Source organism: Cyprinus carpio, chromosome A1, assembly GCF_018340385.1.
Source record: "Cyprinus carpio isolate SPL01 chromosome A1, ASM1834038v1, whole genome shotgun sequence".
Taxonomy (NCBI): domain Eukaryota; kingdom Metazoa; phylum Chordata; class Actinopteri; order Cypriniformes; family Cyprinidae; genus Cyprinus; species Cyprinus carpio.
In genome coordinates, this window is record NC_056572.1 from 27,318,353 (window position 1) to 27,339,740 (window position 21,388).

A 21,388-nucleotide genomic window follows, 5' to 3' on the forward strand; every position below is an offset into this window, starting at 1 on the left:
TTTTTCTTTTTTTGGTACTGTTTTAACAAAGTGTAAAACATGGACAAATATTGTTGAGTCCTAAATTAGGATCTCTTCCTGATCTCTTTGGTGTTTGTAACACAGCAGGTCTTAAAGACTCACTCTGATCACGAATGTATGCATATAGAGAGCTGTGGTTCATCTGTGTCAATATAATGTGAAAGTAGTTAATTATGTCTAAAATCAAGAGTTTCATTACTGCACTTTTTCATATTCTTCCATTTTGGTGGTATTGGTGCCTCTCCATTGAGGCAGAACTGCAATGGGACAACAACAAAAAAAAATCTTATTTATTGTGTGCTTGTTTAAAACCCATAACATTTCAGTAGTACTTTCTAACAGCTCTAAATTAGTGTGAATGCAGATTAGGGAAAGAAAAGCTTTGTGGACATTGTTACAAGTTATTTCAAAATCCACAATCAGTCTGAAAACATCTAGAAAACAGGAGGTCAAATTAGCGTGTTTCTATGGGAGTGATGTTACATTTTTGCTTAATATATTCAAACTAATGTTTTCTACTGATCATTACTGAGAGTGCCATATCTAGCTGACCAATTGAAAAGGCAAAATTAGGATTACAGTTAAATACATGATTACTATCAAAACTGAACTGCCAATTTATCAACTATCCCAAAATCATTGTGAACCACCTTGACAATGCGACATGTTCTTTCAGCTCCTCACACCACTCCTTTGCCTCATTCTGAGATGACCTAATCTTGCTCCGCCCCTCATTATTGTGACCTCACAGATGTAAACATGAGCCCCACCCCTTTTTACCACAGTCTTTTAACACTGCTAATGTTTGTGAATTTCACAAACATGTTTGTAAAAGTAAGAATTCTGCAGCAGAATATTTTCTGTACAGTATTTGTAAACTATATTTTTGTATATTTAATCAACATTTCGAAGAAAAGAAAAAAAAAACGCAAAGATGCTTTTTTCTTTTTTCTTTTGCTAATTTTGTGTTATATTCATTAAACTATGTTGCATGTGACTGACTTGAATTGTAAATAAACTTGCCAAGTTTTTGAAATAAAGAATATTTGTTGTCATTCTTAAAATTGGACGGTGGGGAGTAAAGGGAGTAAATTAGATAATTTTACTTAAGTTGTCCTCTAAGCAAGAAATTAAATCGAATAATATTGAAACTTATAGCAGTACCTGCAATTGGATAACAATTTGCACACTTCTGTTGGTTGGTGATTAACAAAAATGCCAGCTATATTTAGAAATATTTATATATTTGCTGTGACACCAAATTAATTTGACTTGCCGTGTAATCACTTTTATTAATTGCGCTTTTTTAATAAGTAGCTAGCTTTATAGGCTCTTTATAAACAATTGACCATTTGCATACAGAAATTTGTGACTGATTTAAAGTTTTGACTTTTAATTACAATTATTTAATTTAATTACAGTCACTAGAGGATATATATCTGCAAACATCTGGTAATATTCTGCATACCGTAAGTTTTATGTGTAGCCGTGTATACCTGTTCATTTTCTTGGGAATTTTATGAGGTGGTAAAGAAAATAATTCAATTAGATTTTTGTTTTGCACAGGCAAATACCCCTCACATTTTAATCTGAAAATGTAAACATCTAGTAAAAATCGAGGTCACTCTTTATGTCCGAAAGGCTAGTAACCCTGTGTTTACTCTCCTCCAGCCTACCGACCCACTAACTAACTAGCGACGTGTCCCCTGTGCTGATAAGACAGGAGAGAAAGAGATTGTCTGTAATGTACACAAAAATAAAATAAAAAATACTGCTATCCGTTTCATTTCTAAGAGGATATTGCTCCTGAAAAGTCATGTAGGATATTTGTATCACACACAAAAACTTCCTCAGGCTCTAAACTCATGCTTAATGTTAGTGATAAAACAATGTTTATAGATAAACAGTTATGTATGATATACTTGACGCAGGTGTAACTAATAACCTTGAATCATTTACTAAAGCAATTCGAAAAGACGCACTGCGTTTGCTTCCACATTGCACTACTGACATCTGGTGGACATGTCGTTTTTATTACGTCTATAAAATCAGTTGTAGGCCTATTGAAACTTAAAAATCGATGTAAAATGAAAATTACTTACATTTTAACAACTAAAAACGTGCAAACACAACAATGCGCAATAAACAATAATCAGCCCTCGGCGAAAATACTTGGTACCTTTACACTGCGAATTTGTGTGTGTGTGTGTGTGTGTGTGTGTGTACATGGTAAAATGTATTTTTAATAAGAAACATTTGTTGACTGATTTGGTCCAAATATAATAAAAGCACCCTAATCTGCCCGAGGATGCACTTCACATCCCATTTCATTTTATTTAGTCTGCATACTTTTCACAGAGGAAACTGTGAAAAAAATATTTATATATATATATATATATATATATATATATATATATATTTTTTTTTTTTTTTCTTGTCTTAGGAGTGATTTCTCAAACTGTTTAAAACATGTAACAAATTGGTGCAAATAAATAGATTAAAATAAAAAACTAAAAAATAAAAATTCGTGCTTCAAGGATTTTTTCTTCATTTACATATGTATGAAATACGTAATCTAAAGGATGCAAGCAATACAAAACAATATGAGTGTATGTATCAGATTTTTATTATAACTCATAGAATATGCCTGGAACAAAATGGCATGAGATTTTGGAATGTAAACAATTCCATCACACTTTTATATTCAACTTTTCGCAAACTAGGATAACCCATCGTACAGACAATAAGGAATGTTAATAAGCAGGCCATAAAAATACGAAAAAAAAAAAAAAAGGTCTGCAGTTGTTCCCACAAGCAAGAAAAGAGTTTAATCATGAACATTTTCCAATAAATATTAACTAACTTCAGGACATGAATTGCCTTCTTGTGCAACGGCAGAGAATGTGCATTCATTAAATAACGTCAATGCAATCTGTTGGTATAAAAAAAGCAGCACAATTCAACTTATGTTGCCAGAAGATGTTTGAGGTTATGCATGAAAGCAGTTCAGACAGATGGCCATAAAATACAATCATTCAAACGAGAGCCAAGAGGTAGACTAATGACAAGCCAAGAAGTATCATGGCTAAAGAACATCACAGCACAAAGCTGAACATTGGAAAAGCAAAATCTCAGTATCCTGACATCAAGGACTGAATGCCATATTAATGGACAGACTAGCAGAAATAAAATAAAACAGATAAATCAAAGGCATTAAGATGTACTATATGTGGTTATTATCATTCCAGTGCTATAGAGTTTGAATGTGGCTGTTAAGATTGTGAATGATGTTTCTATCTTACACCATGTCGAGTCCACTAAACATAACAGAACAAAAAGCTGATAATATTCCACTATTAATAAATCATCTGTTTGTCTTTTCGACTTACTTTTAATAATAGGTAATTGACTTGATGGTTACAATTACAGCTACACATGAATTGTCACAACATCTGGCACCTAACAATAGCAAACACCACTATAACTGATTGTTTCAAGAAGTTCTGGTTAATGGTACAAAAACAATGGTTATGCTTACAAAAAAAAAAAAAAGTATATTTATCTTTCTGAGTGCTTCAGGTCTTCTACTAAAGTGGCATTCTGTAATTGTTCCCTTTTCTTCTCTCCCAAGTTTCAATCGATCTCAAAATCTGTCAGTTTATCATAATCCATTCAGATGAATTCAATTCCAAATTTGGGTTGGTCACATAGTTCAGAATCGCTTTTAGTCTATTTTTAGTCAAATAAAATTCCATGTACAAAGTGCTCAGTCCACACACTATTACCCAGCATGTCATCACTTTCACCACTTGCTTAAAAGCAAATGAATTAAAAAATATTAATGTTGCTATTTATTGTTATATTGCAGGTTAATGCTATGCATCAAATAAGACCAATGAGAGGGTTTCATAAAAAGTTACTAAAACTATTGATGAATGGAAAGCTGATAGTCTTCTGGTGCAAAGCTAAGGAAAAGAGGAATTGCACATTAATTATACAAAACCAACCATCACAGAGCACTGGAAGAAAAAAAAAGTGCATTACATATGTCAGATTCTTTAAAAAGACTCGACATTAAACAAAATAGAACATCAACGGCTTAATACTAAACATAAGCAGTTAATTTTTATCATCATAATGGTGCAACGGTTGCTCAGTCTAAAAATGAAAGGCAGCAAGCAGTAATCCAGAGCACTCAGATCTAATAATCTAATAACATCTACAGCAGAACACTTGAAAAGGCAACATGATATATATGATATATATATAATGCTTTAGCACAAACATGCCATCATCATAGACATCTCTTTTTATAGAAATAAATAGTTGAAATAAATTGTACTCTGTTTTTAAATTATTTCCATCTCTATAGGACTCTGATACACATTCATTATAAAGCATCTATCATACACAGCATACTGCAAATTCAGTATCTTTGAACTCTGAAAGTCATCTGGTCAGTGCGGCCACCACACGGGAAACCATGTGTGGGTGGATATCCATTAAACGCTGCAGGTTGTCTCTTTCCTTAGGTTACATTTGAAATATTTACACTGTTTGTAATTCCTTCCTATAGAAACAACATATACATACAGTTTTTCAGAAGACGAGTGCCAACACACTCGAAAAGTCATTGTGTGGCGTTGTGGGTAGAGTAGGTTACCCTATCCCACTTCTGCAGTTTCTTTCTTGAAGATGGTTTTCCAGTTTCCATTCAGGTCCACATTGTCTCATTTTGAACAGCCATCCTAAAATAAACTCAGGCAGATTGTGTGAATACTCCTCTCGTCCTAATTCAAGCCCCATAATGTGTTTTAAGACAGGAAGTAGAACGTTGCACCATAGAAGTGCTCGCCTTGACTAAAGCACTTTAAGAGTAGAGCGTTTGGACTGTGTGATTTCAGCTCAGAGACTGGCCAAGGGGAGCAGCAATGCCTGATGGGTAAGTGGTACAGCACCGAGAGCGGTCGAGACCAGTACTTGCATCAGTATTATTGCATTAGTATGTTTTTATATTATTAGTATTATTTTAAAGAAACTTGATGAGAATGGTATACTCTAGTTTCTTTGTATGACTGACTTCCAGCTAAAACACATTTAAGTGCTTTAATATTCTTTTTTTTTTTTTAGTGTAAACTATCCTAATAATGGAGTAATATTCCAACTGAAAGCAAAACCTGACTATGTCATACTATCTACTCAAAAATGCACCAACAATATACCATAAATAATCTTTTTCCTTTTGAAAAGAAAAGAAAAAGTTATTTTCACAATGCTGGCCTTGACAAAATGAGGCTATAAATATTGAATTGAATCTCAGCTGTGCAGAATCATTTTTCATTTTGTAGTCTAACATGGCCTAATATGGCTATTGTTAACTTATTTCCCAGTTCCAGCAAATAAAGTTCTATCCAACGAACCAGAGCCAAAACTTAACCCACACATTTCAGAAGTGAAGTTCTTGTAGATTCTGTTAAGAACCTAATATAACAACTCTATATATTTGTATTCATCCCTTCTATTCGATTGTGCAACGTGTCCATTCAGTCGTGTCTACCTTTAGAACATGGAAAATACCATCTGAAATCAACAGAGCAGATGGAGAACAGATCGAGTGAGTGGCACCAGCCGGAGTTTTATAGAAGTTTGAACAGCAACTGATGGAAGAGATGGAGACGTTGACATCTGAGGTGAAACAGTAGGTGTACATTGGATTGACAGCACCATGAGCTTGTTTCTATCCCTCACTATTCCCCCTTAAATTCCCTTTAGATAAGTGCACACCTTGTAGGGTATGACTTAATACCTTTAAGACTAATAGCACATTGGGTATGAGCAAAATTCAACCTTGAAAGCAAAATGTCGAAGTATGGATGGCACATTATGGAGAAGGCATTGCAAATCTGCTGGAACAGCAGATCCAATGATGAGAAACAAACCCTTGCCAGAGTGACCCTAAAGGACTGGAGGGTCTGACATGAACACGAACAGCTTGCATTTATTGGCTTCTCCTTTCGGTTTGAACTTGCGCTTAAGGACGCAAGATAGCTGCAAGTAATAGTAATTTCTGTGGAGACATGGCTTCCCCTAAATATAGGTCTTTGTAAGCCACGTCTAAGCTGGTGATTTTTTTATGTTGATATTTGTCCTGGTAATATGGCTGGCTGACGCATCCAGTTCGAAGAGTAACGCTCTTAAGTGACGACTAATGAACGAATGCGTCTCTTTGCTGAACATCGGGGAAGCAATCGAGCTGATCATCACACAAACACACACTCCCACATTACTAACTTACCCATGTGGATTTTACATTTGTGCTGTTAGGGTTTCACATTGATTTTATGATTCAGGTCAATCTCGAAAATGAGACCGCTCCCTCCTGCAGCTCTGTGCTCTGAAGAGAGACGTCATGTTCTCTGAGATCTTATTAAAAGTTTAGTGCGTTTGGCAAGTAGGAAAAAATCCTTAGTCTGTAATTGGATGACTGTTGGAACGGCAGCCATGGCAAGTAATTATGCCTTCTCGTAGAGTTTGTTACATATTATCTTTACATACTCCTCTATTTGATGGCGTCATGTCAAAGCTAACAGATGCTCCCGTCTTGGTGTAGTAGACTGTTGGTTAGAGTTCAAACTGAAGCGGAAGTGTTTGATTCTTCCTCGTTTATTTGAGGAGAGAATGACTCGATCAGGTTGAAATAATTGGTGAACCTTTATGTGGCTCTGGCCGCAACACAGCAGAGTTAGCACAAGCCATCAGCCTTCACATGGAGGATTTTGGAGAAACCAGGTCTTTTTTTGAGTGCCTGAGAGGAGACGACAGAAAGGATATAAACGAGCAGGTGTTATATTACTGGAAATACAGTATGTATATTGTATGTACAGTGTTATGTTGAGTACATGTTGTTCAAAGGTGAACAAAATTCCTTTTTTGAGCAAGTACAACAGTCAGGTCAGGTCTGATTTGGTAAGCCTTTTCAGGTTTACATAATTTCTTGCTCTGGTGAAGCAAAACTAACATTAAAAATAAATAAATAAATAAAATAATGCTGAAAAAAAAATAAACATTAAATGATAAACTTATTTTATTGGTTAGTTGATTAGATTTCTAATTTTCATTTAAGTTTTTTTTTTAAGTACTAAAATGACTAAAACTGAAAAAAAGTATATTTTTAAAAACTAATAAAAATGACAAATCCACATAACAAAATTACTATCTCAATCTCAGTTCTTTTAATTACTAAAATTGAAAGTAAAATTAAAGTGAATATAGAAAATATAAAAATAACGACTGATTTAAAATATTAACAAAATAATACAAGGGTCATAATAATGTAAAGTATATGTTATATAATATATAAATAATATAAGGGTCATAATAATATAAAGGTATGTAAATAATACTAAAATAACACTAAACAGTGCCCAAGTAAATTACGATTTTATGTTTCAACCATAGTAAGCAACAGAGAGACCGACGTTCCATAGTGTACCTTAAAATTCTAATTCAAATCACAATTCTGCATTCTGTTGCTACATCAATTCAAATCCAATTCTGTTCCAGGAACTGAATTAGAATTTAAAAGACATTCAAAATTCTACTGAGAAACATGCCTGCAAAATTTACTATTTTCTTTCTTTTTTTTTATTCTATTGACTATTGTAATGGACTTTTATGATACATTTCTTTTTTTATTTATTTGTAAGTATCTCTGGATTAAAAAAAAAATGAAAAAATGTCTGGCAATAAGGCATTATAGTTACATAATTTATTTCTGGATAATCATAATCTCTGCTTGGGTTTTGACGGTTCAACTGATCCTGTGATGCGATTAAAGGGTACTTTCATTTTGCTTTTTACAAAATGAAAGAACTTTCATCCGCAGGACCGCATAGAGGAGCCAAATCACTGAGATGATATAGATCTGGACACTATAAATTTGCTTCCTCATTGATGGTGGAAATAAACCGTGGGCAGTAACTGAACAAGTACAACATATTTTTGAGCCTCTTGTGAAAATGATATTTGATGAGCAATGCACTCTGTCATCTACAGCAGCCCATTTCAGCACAGCTTGTGTAAGACATCCTGCAAGTCACTTTAGTTTGAGTTTTGACGTGGGTGGGTGTAACCCCACTTCCACTTCCTCTCCCAGCTTATCTAGAGTCAGAACAGAGAAGAGGCAGCTTCCTGCGTCCTCAAAGAAAGCAAATGGTTGATATGAATCACTTGCATTTGACTCATGGAGAGGTTCTTCTGCTTTCACCTACTCATCTTTAACGCTGTCTCAGACACAGAAAACCCCATGGCCTAAGATTAAATTACTACACAACAGCTTTTGCTGGTAATTTTAGTCTGATAGTGGAAACAGATATGGATGGGTAAAAGTATTTGATGGTCTCAGATGTCTCAAAAACCTATCTATAGCAATGATTCTATACCTGCAGCTTGTTCATCATTTCGTCAAAGAGTTTTCTGGCCTCTGGACTGTTAGGGTCTTCAAAGTAATCTTCTATACCGATCTGGACAACTATAGATTTCAGGTTACGACACACACCTGTGAAAAGAGTAGAGCTGGGAATGAGTAAGAGAGTGAGGGCAGAGAGTCATTTTACAGGAAGTGCGGGCGTATTCCATGTCATTCATAGCTCTAAATCTAGAGAAATAACCAAATCCAATCTTTAATCTGAACATTTTCCAAGAACTCATTTAATGATCTTTTCAAAATTATCTGCAAATACAGGAGAATATTACTTAGTCTCTTGCAATTCATTAAATGCTAATTATAAAAAAAAGTAAGAATTAAACTAAACAGAAATTAAATATAGTTTTTTTAAGGATTAAATTATTAAATGTAGTAATTTATTTTAATAAAGCATGATTCAACATCTCTGCCTTTGACATCACCAGGCTTCCACTGGTTGATACTTAGTTTAGATGCACAAATAGAATTACTGTTCACTGTTCCTGTTCAAACACCAAACAATAAAAATGAATAAGGATCTGAATCAGTTTGTGTGGACTCACTATTAAAGTGAAGCAGGGCTTTAGGAGTAACAGGAGTGGAGGTGAGCACCAGCATCTCCAGACCCTTCAGTCCCTCTCGGCACATCTCAGCAGCCACTTCCTGATTGATCTCACTGACGTGGTCCAACTCTAGCACCTGCAGCCTCATGCAGTTCCTTGCTGAAGATATATACACACAAACAGGGTGATTAAGAAAGTCTATTGGCACAATCTGTAGTCAGCTGCATTAGAGGCAATGTTAAAAGGAATGCTTCACTCAAAAATGAAGAAAAAAAAATGGCTCCAACAACTCAACTAATACACAGCTGTAGTCCTAGAGACACTGAGGACAGTAACTGGAAGTGAAGTGGAAGAAAATAGCTGAAAGGTTTGAGAAAAACAAGTTTAAAAATTCAAAAACAATTCTGTTTATCTTCCTGATTAAGTTTTCTAAAGTGGTCTATGTATGGCTCAGATGTTTTTTTACATAGCTAACTGCAGTCTTGGGATTCAGAAAGGTCAAAACCATTATATCAAAATGAGGAAGGTACTCAAGCAGAGTAGAAAATGGCTTGTCTTCCAAGTATTGAGTACATGTACAGTAAATGAACATACTTTCCAGAAGGTCAACAATTCACTAAAAATGTTTTTTTTTTTTTGGTTTTATGAAGTATTCAAATTATTAATACACGAGTTTGACAATTTGAGTTGAATTACTGAAATAAATGAACTTTTCCACGACATTCTAATTTATTGAGTTGCACCTGTATATACAAACACATCAAGAAATAATGGCAAACACTAGTTTACTCTCACTCACCCAAAGAAGCCAATCCCTGTATGCCACAGCCAGCTCCGCCCACACCCAGCGCTCGCAGGTGTGGCCAGCATCTGCCAATGGTCTGCAGGCACCTGTTACTGAAACGTGCTGGCTGCTGACTGCAGAAAGACAATTCACATTTTTTTTTTCAAATATCAAAAGATAATTGCTCAAAAAAGAAAGTAGATGTTGCATTTTAAACTGACATATTATTTAAGCTATCAAACCATGTTTAAGAAACACCGTAACAAAAATCTACAATTGTCTTTGGAACAAATAAGTGTATTTTACTCTTACCATGGATGTAAAGGTGCCACCTGTAGTGAGATGATGTCTCTGCAACCAGCTCCCAGTGCCCAAATAACTTCCTGTCCAACAGGGTCTGTGGCACTCCTAAGACATAATCAAAATCAACATCTGAGAAACTTTCTCTATCTGCCTTTGCAAACCTTGTTATGACCTGTCACTGGGAACTAAGCAATCATACATTAATCAACGTGTTTATTTCTACTCTGACCAGTACTGGCTTTGAACATAATTACAAAAAGCTTTCCTGCTAATATATGTATGATTTTTATTTATTTTTTTAATGCATGAAAAATGTATGAGTCTACAGCCAGTCAGTCATTGCAAAAGGATGCCTGATCCCAAAATTATGTTTGCATCCTTAAAGTATAGATCCAGTTTTTTTTTACCAATGATAGCTTACTGAATAAATAATTAAATATGCATGACAAATCAATTAGAGTTTATACTATTTTCATTAAAGCAATTTAGCAAATTGGTTTCCCTGCACAGTGGTCATTAATTGTCATTATATTTAAATGCTTTTGTATTCATTCACAAAAGCACTGGAAAATAGTCCCCCCCCCCCCCACCCCCCCACACACCCTCAAAGGTTTGTGAGTGAACGCAAAGTTGCTCAGGAAAACGCAAATGTTTTGCAAGTGAACACAAAAGCATTGAAATATAAGTTTTCCTCCCATCTCTTTCTCTACCATCTCACATCCCTTTAGGGGCTCTGTAAAAAAAAAGTGTATATCTTATAAGAGAAAACTCAATGTTATGACCTTATGCCATTATTATATTATTAAATGTTAAATTATATCTAACAGCCAGTCAGTCATTAAAAAAAGATGTTTTCATCCTTTAAACAATCCAATTTATTACATGATTGCTTAGTGAATAAATCATTAAATAGACATGAAAAATTCATTAGAGTTGATATTATTTTCATTAAAGCTATGCAGTAAATTGATGTCTTGGGGACAGTGCTTATTAATACAGTTGAGGAGTCATAATACAAAAATATCTGCCTGTACAATGACGCAATTGACCGATCAGAGTATGCCACAAAGTTGTGTAATAAAAGAATATATAAAAAAAGACTAACTAGTGCTCCCTTGTGGACCAACCTGTATGTGACAGCCTGTAGTGCCCTGCAATAACAGCTGGCCAACCACAGAGAGCGATCGGTCAATAGATTTGGACAATGAGACACCTTCAGAATGAGCAGGTTACTGCCAGTAGCTTTCAACAAAGCCTCCAGACCCTCCTCAAGACACCCACTAAACACAAAAGAAAGAGAATCTATTAACACAATTTATTAACATTTCAGTTTATACTAAATATTTGGGGACTACGGTGACCAGACTTCCTAATAAAGTTATGACCCATACACCAATGTAATTTACAGTATGTATATAAAACTATATCTTACCCATGCAAATATGTTTATGTATGTGTAATACATTTTTGGACAAATGTCATGTACATGTATATCCATCCTATAATTCAAAAACATACATTCATAAATTTTTTCTTTTTTAATTTTCTTTCACAAATAAAATATATTTAGTTGACATTTGTGGTTGCTACATACAAAACCACATAAAAATCATCTAATAAAAAAATATACACAACACATTAAAAAACACAAAATACATTTAAATAAACTTACAGTCTTGAATTTATTAGGCTGCAGTGCCATTTGGTACATCTAAAATTGCTTATACAACTTTTAGTACATCTAAAATTGCTTTTTGATTTTTTTTTTTTTGTCTCGTACAGGATATTTTAAGACTAAAAAATTACATTAAGCTTTAAATCCACCAAATATACGACGTGTACGTCAAAGTCTTTCATGAGGTTTTCAACTGGCACTCTGGTTGAGGTGATTTAGCAGAGCAATTAACAGGCTGCTCATTCTGTGCCCTTCTCACGCTGGATCTCTGAACAAGCACTTCACAAGTGTCAGATTGTGTGAGCGAGTGAGTGTGTATCTGTTTGGTGTGAAAGCGTGATGAGAGGATCAGGGAAGAGTGCAGAAGGTAATAAAACAACGGCGAGATGAGGAGGAGGTGCGTGGAGCTGTGGGAAGGCATTAGCCACACAAACAGCAGGGTCAGTATGGTACAGTAAACAGCAGGCGCAGTGGGAGACCGCGTTACCGTGTGCTCTTCAGATACTCCTCCTTTGTCTCTTTTTTGCCCCTCTGCCGGGGTTTAAGGTTCTGGAGGATGAGGGAATGTGTCTGTGTGCACCACTGAGACAGAGTGCACAAGAACTAAACAAACATAGTGAGAGACAGAGTTAGAGAGCTTGGCCTTTTTCAGGACTATTAGCGGTTACGAAATACGTGGGCAGCAGATAATTTATGCTACACCGTTTCACATCTCATTCAGAACTGTTGAATGTCTTGTGGGTCAGTAGTACAAAGCAGGACATTTTCATCTCTGCATCATATATACACATTATATATATATATATAGAGTATAATCTTGACTAAAATATTACAATCACAATTTTTAAGGATGATAGAAATGTATAATTTTTATTATACTTCTATTATAATACTACACTATTTAATTATGAATAATTTCATTATACTTAAGTTGTTTTTGGCATGTTTCTGGCACTACGTACTAACTTAACATGACAATTTATTATTTATTAATATATTTCATATTTATTAACTTATGTTATTTTAATTTTCTTGTGTGCCTTTTTTATATTTCTATTTGGTTTTAATTCATTTTCATTTCAGTTTTAATTGTAGTCTCTGTAATTCTTAAACTATATATGTGTAAAATATATTTTGACATTTTAATTTTCACCAAAACATTTCATTGGGGGGGGGTTGCATTATATTAATTTGTCTATTAACTATTAGTCATTACATATTTTTCCCCCATGCCCCTAATATCACTTTCTATCCTATCTGCTTTTACAAAAAAAAAAAAAAAACAAGAAGAAGAAGAAGAAAAAAGACATCATCCTCTAGGTCTAGGAAGGGATATAATTACTTATTATTTATAAAATATAACAAATTAACCTTTAACTAATATAAACCCTTTTGTCTACTATTTCTCAATTCTTTGAGCAATGGACAACTACAGTTACTTTCAAATTTTTAACTAAAATACAGCACAAGCATATTATTATTATAAATTATTAAGATAACAATTAGCTCAAAAGTTACTGCATAACAGGAATGACCCTTTTAGTTTTGAGTTATTCATAGTCTAATGAAGGCTTAATCCAAAGGCAGTTCTGCCATTTAAACTGTGATAATGTTTAACATGTTCAAGACAGTAATTATGGGTAATATGATATGAATACTTTTGTCATGTTGTAGTGTTAAAGCATACATTTCAGAAGTAGTATTTTCTGATAAAATAAAATAAAAATACATAAACATAAAATTCCAGACTGATTTGATTTCATTCACTGAAAAGGCCATGGATACATTAAAAGAGAAATATATTCTGAAATCAGTCAGTTCTTAAACTGAACAGAAGTACTACTGTAAAAGTGTTTGTGTGAATGGTGTTAAAACCTTTGACGAGATGCGAGCGTTCTCCAGCAGCACTCTGGTCCACACCGCCGGGTGACGAGCCACAAACTTCCAATCCCGGCACACCTCAGCCGCCCGCAGGAGTGTCTTCATATCCAGGTAGGTAAAGATACAGAAGAGAGCGGCACGTATCTTCAGCACCTCAGGACTGATCACCTCGTTTACTTTTGAGGGGCTTTTCTCGTGGCGACAAGGCTTGTATCCCCCTTCAGAACGACCTGCCAACACGAAGAATAAGAGCTAAAGGAAAACTTGCTTGACAGCTGTGGACACCATTTAGTTTACCTGCATGTAAAAGAGAAGAACTTTAGCACACTGAACATGGGTGAGTTCATTTTTGCCTGAATTAATCCTTTTCCTGGCTGCATTACCATACATGTCCATATGGTGGCGCCTCAGTCACATAAAAAGGACAGCTATCAGTCTGTTTGCTCTTCTCACTGCCTCCTACAGGTTCTGAACATCTTCCAAATCATGCAATCAGCAGGCCATTTCTATCTCACAGTTCCAGTTTGACAGGCTCTAGGTTTACTTGAGTCATACACGATTTGCTGAAGATCTAACAAGACTAAAGAAACAGGTGTTGTTCTTTTTTTATAAGATGAAATTTTTTGAGCCAAAATCCGCAAGAAGTTATGTCTCAGACAGGATAGGAGGGATTGTGTATGGATAAGGTATGGCTATGGTAAGGACAGTAGGCCTTCACCTGGACATGGGCATTATGTTTATGCATTCAGTTACATTCAAAAGCTAGCTGGATAAACTAGCCATGACTGCTGGTCTAGGATCAGTTTCTCCTACCCAAAACCAAATATTAATGAATAGCGGGATGGGAAGATGACTCTGGATCAGTGGATGCAGGCAACATCATCCCACATTGTTTGCCCTGCTGGGAAAATGGTCTTGATTTCTGAAATTATTACAAAAAATGTAAAAGGTTAATTACCATTAATTAATATATAAAAAAAATAATAATAAAAATACCAGAATATAAATTATTGTACAATTACATACAAATACACAGTTTTACCTGTGGAATAAAAAGTGTTAAATTATATCAGTATTACAAAATTAGTTTATTCATATGAGTACAAATATTTTATAAAATAATCTATTAAATAATAATAATAATAATAATATATAATATAATAATATATATATATATATATATATATATATATATATATATATATATATATATATATATATAAATTTACATTCATATCTGCATTTAACCGCTAAACAAGTAGGCTGCAACGAAAAATGCCTTCATTTCTTGATTTACACAATTTTAGATTTAATTAATTAATTAATAAAAATAAAAGAATAAAAAAGGTCATAATAATACTTATTTAATTAAACCTCACTAATAATTATTTATTATTTATTTATTATTGAATATTAATTAATTTGTGAAATACAAATTATTAAATTATGTTTGTACTAAAAAAATTAGTTAATCCAAATATGTAAAAATAAACTACAAATAAAAATGTGCAAAAATAGTAATAAATAATAAAAATAACACAATAATAAGAAATACATAAAATAATAATCAAAAATGCATTTATTTTTTAATTGCATTCATCTGCTAGAAACAAGTCTGCACTTAAATAAATTCACAGAATACATCCCTTGATCTCTCTAATGGATTTTATACCAACTTCCAAATACTTTTTGAGGTTGACACTTTGACATTGTTTGACATGGAAGGCATATGTATCCTTCAAATATAGGATTCCATGCTGGCTTCTATAATGATAGGAAAAAATCTTACAGCCTACTGCTGCCCCCTACAAAGGTTGGTAATATTTTCTGCCACATAATTTAACAGCTGAACAATGGAGAGTTGACAATCTACACTACAAAAAACAGTACAAATGAGCCTTAATCAATGTAAATGAAATACATACAGTAAAGATATCATGGCCTTAAGTCACACTCTGTATATGGTATGATTATGTATGAGAGCATATAATAGACTATTGGTTACTCATTTTGCTCTTCCCACAATGACCTGGAGTCAGTAGGTGGAAAACTGTGCTCATTGCTCATGGCTTTATGACACATGCTCTCTACTGCACTCTGGCCTATGATCCTGACAGCAGTTGCATTCATGTGACCTAATTTTCCTCAGCCGGCATCCTGGTCCTCTGACCCGACTACACCGTCATTATTTGGAGAGTGGGTACTGTGGCCTCTGGCATGACAAACTGGCCAACAAACTGTTAACACACAAACTTACATACTGCAAAATGACATTTGAAATCTTTTCTGCCTGCCCCAGATTATGTTTTAAATGACTGACAAGCCAAAAATGGCATTTAAATTCATGCCTTTGGAACTGTGTTCCCTGGGAAATGAACCATGTTCTTCCACAAACATTTAGAAATACAAAATAAACTCAAGGACAAATTCTTCGCTCGTTCTGCCCACGCAAGTCAATGACGCACCTGTAGCTAGTCTGTATCCTCCACGGTTCCCCCCGTGCTGGCTTTCTGCTCTCCTGTCTTGCTCCCACATCTCGGCCTCGGACTCGGTGGTGCGGGATCCTACATCAGACACGTCGCCCTCCTCTCCCTCTGTGCTATTCCTGTACGGCCGGCGCTGCCAGTTCTGGATGGCCTGTTTGCGGAGACCCCAGCTGCGAGAAGCAGCCGCCCTTTCATATCCTCCTCCTCCACCTCCTTCCCCAAGTCGGCACTGGACGTGGTAGTATTGAGCATCAGGGCAGTCCTCCAGAGCGTGGAGGTCCACACTGTCACTGTCGTAACCTCCTGAACCCTGGGACACAGACTTCCCTCGTCCTGATGCACTGTTTAGGAAGAGCACATAGGGAAGCATGGAGAAAAACACTGGGACAATATTGTGGTTAATCTGCAGTAATTTATTAAAGGAATTACTGGACATCTACTGGCGTAATTGTTTAACATGCAAATAATCATTAAAATACTGCAAAATCCATTAATATTACCATGAAATGTATGTTCACAAAATGTAAGTTATTCACACAAAACACTAAATGTATCTTAATTTGTAATCTTAATTCCTTATGTTTTTCTTTTAAAGTAATTTAAATAATTCACCAGATTTTTTAAATGTAGTCTGGAGCTTTTTATTTACCTTTCAATTAGCAATGTTGCCGTAACTACTAACTGAAATTGAAAAAAATTGAAATACTAATCCTAAAAGGATGAAGTACTAAACCTAATATATACAGGTCCTTCTCAAAAAATTAGCATATTGTGAAAAAGTTCATTATTTTCCATAATGTAATGATAAAAATTAAACTTTCATATATTTTAGATTCATTGCACACCAACTGAAATATTTCAGGTCTTTTATTGTTTTAATACTGATGATTTTGGCATACAGCTCATGAAAACCCCAAATTCCTATCTCAAAAAATTAGCATATTTCATCCGACCAATAAAAGAAAAGTGTTTTTAATACAAAAAAAGTCAACCTTCAAATAATTATGTTCAGTTATGCACTCAATACTTGGTCGGGAATCCTTTTGCAGAAATGACTGCTTCAATGCAGCGTGGCATGGAGGCAATCAGCCTGTGGCACTGCTGAGGTGTTATCGAGGCCCAGGATGCTTCGATAGCGGCCTTAAGCTCATCCAGAGTGTTGTTGGTCTTGCGTCTCTCAACTTTCTCTTCACAATATCCCACAGATTCTCTATGGGGTTCAGGTCAGGAGAGTTGGCAGGCCAATTGAGCACAGTAATACCATGGTCAGTAAACCATTTACCAGTGGTTTTGGCACTGTGAGCAGGTGCCAGGTCGTGCTGAAAAACGAAATCTTCATCTCCATAAAGCTTTTCAGCAGATGGAAGCGTGAAGTGCTCCAAAATCTCCTGATAGCTTGCTGCATTGACCCTGCCCTTGATAAAATCACAGTGGACCAACACCAGCAGCTGACATGGCACCCCCAGACCATCACTGACTGTGGGTACTTGACACTGGACTTCAGGCATTTTGGCATTTCCTTCTCCCCAGTCTTCCTCCAGACTCTATCACCTTGATTTCCGAATGACATGCAAAATTTGCTTTCATCCGAAAAAAGTACTTTGGACCACTGAGCAACAGTCCAGTGCTGCTTCTCTGTGGCCCAGGTCAGGCGCTTTAACCGCTTTTCTGCAAAAAGCACACGCCTGTGCACCGTGGCTCTGGATGTTTCTACTCCAGACTCAGTCCTCTGCTTCCGCAGGTCCCCCAAGGTCTGGAATCGGTCCTTCTCCACAATCTTCCTCGGGGTCCGGGTCACCTCTTCTCGTTGTGCAGCGTTTTTTGCCACACTTTTTCCTTCCCACAGACTTCCCACTGAGGTGCCTTGATACAGCACTCTGGGAACAGCCTATTCGTTCAGAAATTTCTTTCTGTGTCTTACCCTCTCGCTTGAGGGTGTCAATGATGGCCTTCTGGACAGCAGTCAGGTCGCAGTCTTACCCATGATTGCGGTTTTTGAGTAATGAACCAGGCTGGGAGTTTTTAAAAGCCTCAGGAATCTTTTGCAGGTGTTTAGAGTTAATTAGTTGATTCAGATGATTAGGTTAATAGCTCGTTTAGAGAACCTTTTCATGATATGCTCATTTTTTGAGAAAAAAAAAATGTATTCATCAGTATTAAAACAATAAAAGACCTGAAATATTTCAGTTGGTGTGCAATGAATCTAAAATATATGAAAGTTTAATTTTTATCATTACATTATGGAAAATGAACTTTTTCACAATATGCAAATTTTTTGAGGACCTGTATATATATATATATATATAAAAACTGAAAATATAAAAATTAAAGCTAATTTTGACTAAAATCAAAACAAAAAATAAAAATAAAAAAAAAAAAACAAAAAAAAACACTAACAATTTAACTAAAATTAAAATGGAAATATTAAAGAATAAAAATAGGAGTGGGCAATATGAACAAAATCTTATTTCACGATAAAGATATATTTACACTCCGCGGTATAAACAGTATAGCATAATCTCTAACGATAGATACTGCAGCCACAATATATATCATCATAACTGCCCAGACCCAATGAATACTATGATAGAATATATATAATACTAAAATAGTAATGTATGTCGCAAGTTAGCATAGCATTTGCTTGATTTGTTTAGCTTCTACTAACTGCCTGTTAATTTTGCTTTCCTAATTATGCACAATTATACGAGTAGTTGCATTTTCTTATTTATATTCCATGAGCCTATTGGAACAGACTTGCTACCCATTTTCTGGGTCAAGAACCACCAGTTGAAAACAACTGCTTTAGGATACAGGGTTTGTGTTAACCTAGAACAGAGTTAACCAGGAAATACGATCAGATCTGTCTAGACAGACTTCCTATAATACACACAAACACACACCCGCTAATTCAGAAATAAGAGACTCTGCTAGCTCACTTTGTAGGAAGAAAGATTGATTACTTGCAAAGATTAATCTTGCAAATATTATTTTAAGTCTGAATGAGTAATGGGTAATTTCCTTAATTGCAAATGTGAGAGTGGCTCTCAGTTGTTTTCAGTCAAAACACTGCTCAGAAGATTCTTCTTACCACTGAGCTCAGAGTACAAAACAGTAAACCAAAACTTTTAGGAGTGCCATGCACTTTTTATTATGCACTAGTGTCAGTCCTGACTCAGAAGTCCTGACTTTAAGTACTCAGTAGCTCTATATATTTAAGAAATGACTCTAGGTTACAGTGGTTGTCAGATCAAATGCAAATATATGTAACAAATATATGTATATATGTTATTTATGTGAATTCAGCAGCTGGTAATCAGCATACAACTATAGTAAAGTATATAGAAAAGAGCAGCCTTGACATCAGTTTAAAGCAAATGATCTGAGGAAGCTGTGACACAATTGTACTACCCAAATTTAGACATGTGAATGCATTATTCCTGATTCCTTTGTATCTTCAATAATTATGTAACTTACTTTTCAAAGACTCAAATAGTTGCATCCAAAATCTACTTGGCTCAAAAATCTCATGGGCATCAGTTTAAATGGGTAAAATACTTCTGAACTCTTTCACTATGCAAGACCTTTCGTTAACCATTACAAGTGAAACCATTCAACTCAGGCAACAGTTAGGGCATTTGCATGGGATTATGGGTAAGGAATGTTCTCCTCCAAGGCTTAGCAGGGACCAAATTTCCACTGGGGATTCCAGCCAGACATTTAGTCATTCTCCAGATGTTACAGTTCAAAAGCCAACACTGAGACTTAGGTACTGTGCTACTGCAGTCACTAGTCACTGTAGGCTCTGCTGTAGGCAACAGACTACAATGACAGACTTTTCTATTTCACTGTGGGCTGAAGAGCAAACGACCCACTAAAAATGAAGCTGGGACACATTATCACTTCTTACACAGCAGGAATGTGTAATGCATGGCTGGCTATGGCAGAGATATCAAAAGCCATTTGTAAGATAACACACAATGACTAAAAATAACGTGAAATATGAAAAGTTTCATGCAAACTGACAGTAAAAAAATAATGACATCTGCAAGAAAGTTTTTAACTTTGAATATAAGTCTGGTTTCTTTATAGTATTATAGAGCTTTTGCAATGTTTCAGCACAACTTACATGTAAGAACTATCTATTTGTAATTTTCATTTGAAGCTAAAAATAGAGATGCTGAAAATGGAAGCAATGGCTTCCCCAAAGTGTACCTCAAGCAGATTTACAAACTCTTTTGCTAAATGGACTGCTGTGGACCTTCGGCAGCCATTACTCAATACTTCAGTGTCACAAGATCCTTCAGAAATCATTTTAATTTGCTAATTTGCTGCTCAATATACTTTTTTTTTTCTTATTATCAATGTTGAAAATTGCTGTCACAATTTTTGTGAAAACAGCGATACATTTTTTTCAGAATTCTTTGTTGAATAGAAAGTTTAAAATAACTTTATTTGATTTATTGCATCAATTTATTGCATTCTTTCCAAATAAAAGCATTAATTTCATATTGCCCCCACATTTTTAACAGTATTATATTTGCCAATTCTTTATTTCATGTCTTAATAATTGATGGATGATGGTGGTTATGTCATAATAAAGGAACAGCAGTGGTCATATGTGGTCAGGTATTTCAAGCCTATCTCGTCTGATTCATGAGGAAGACCTGTGGAGCCTGTGATGTCAATTTAGGGACAGCAGACTCCAGGCAAACCCACACTGCTCCTTCCTTCCCTCAGAGCACCAAATGGTTTGATACGGCCCATGCGCAGATGCACACACACAACAGATGGATAGTGATGTCTCATTCACAGATCAGAACCTTGTTAAAAGAGCTGTCACAGAAAGGTTATAGTATGTTAGGTGAAATCCCATAAGAAGATGAAGATCTAAAAATAAAACAAAAAATGTAATTTGTTTGTGATGTGAATTAGTCATGCTCAAAGTCAGATGGTGATTGGTTGAAACAATTTCAATAGAATAACATTTAATCTTAAAAATAGTGCCGTTCATAATATGTCCAATTTGTCTGCATTTTTATGTGCCCATTTATAGCCTCATTAAACAGCATTTATAAAACATAATTTTATAACCATAACCTTACACACACATACACACACACACACACACACACACACACACAAAAGGATCTTTAGATTCCCATTAAGATATTATTGCATTTGTTTATTAAAAGGATACTGTCATTTAAA

At 35.1% G+C, this 21,388-nt stretch overlaps 1 protein-coding gene across 3 annotated transcripts in view; it reads right to left on the bottom strand.

Moving 5' to 3' along the window:
- Positions 1-2,625: 2,625 nt before the first annotated feature.
- Positions 2,626-21,388, bottom strand: part of fbxo41 (F-box protein 41) — a 45,643-nt gene continuing 26,880 nt past the window's right edge. For all 3 annotated transcript variants that reach the window (XM_042759925.1, XM_042759933.1, XM_042759943.1), the window contains exons 5-13: positions 16,157-16,518; positions 13,686-13,921; positions 12,298-12,413; positions 11,263-11,415; positions 10,145-10,240; positions 9,848-9,966; positions 9,049-9,207; positions 8,463-8,578; positions 2,626-6,826 (exon numbers count right to left, since the gene is read on the bottom strand). In XM_042759925.1, coding sequence (XP_042615859.1) covers positions 6,764-6,826; positions 8,463-8,578; positions 9,049-9,207; positions 9,848-9,966; positions 10,145-10,240; positions 11,263-11,415; positions 12,298-12,413; positions 13,686-13,921; positions 16,157-16,518 — 1,420 coding nt within the window. In that variant the 3' untranslated portion in view covers positions 2,626-6,763. The remainder of the gene's footprint in view (positions 6,827-8,462; positions 8,579-9,048; positions 9,208-9,847; positions 9,967-10,144; positions 10,241-11,262; positions 11,416-12,297; positions 12,414-13,685; positions 13,922-16,156; positions 16,519-21,388) is intronic.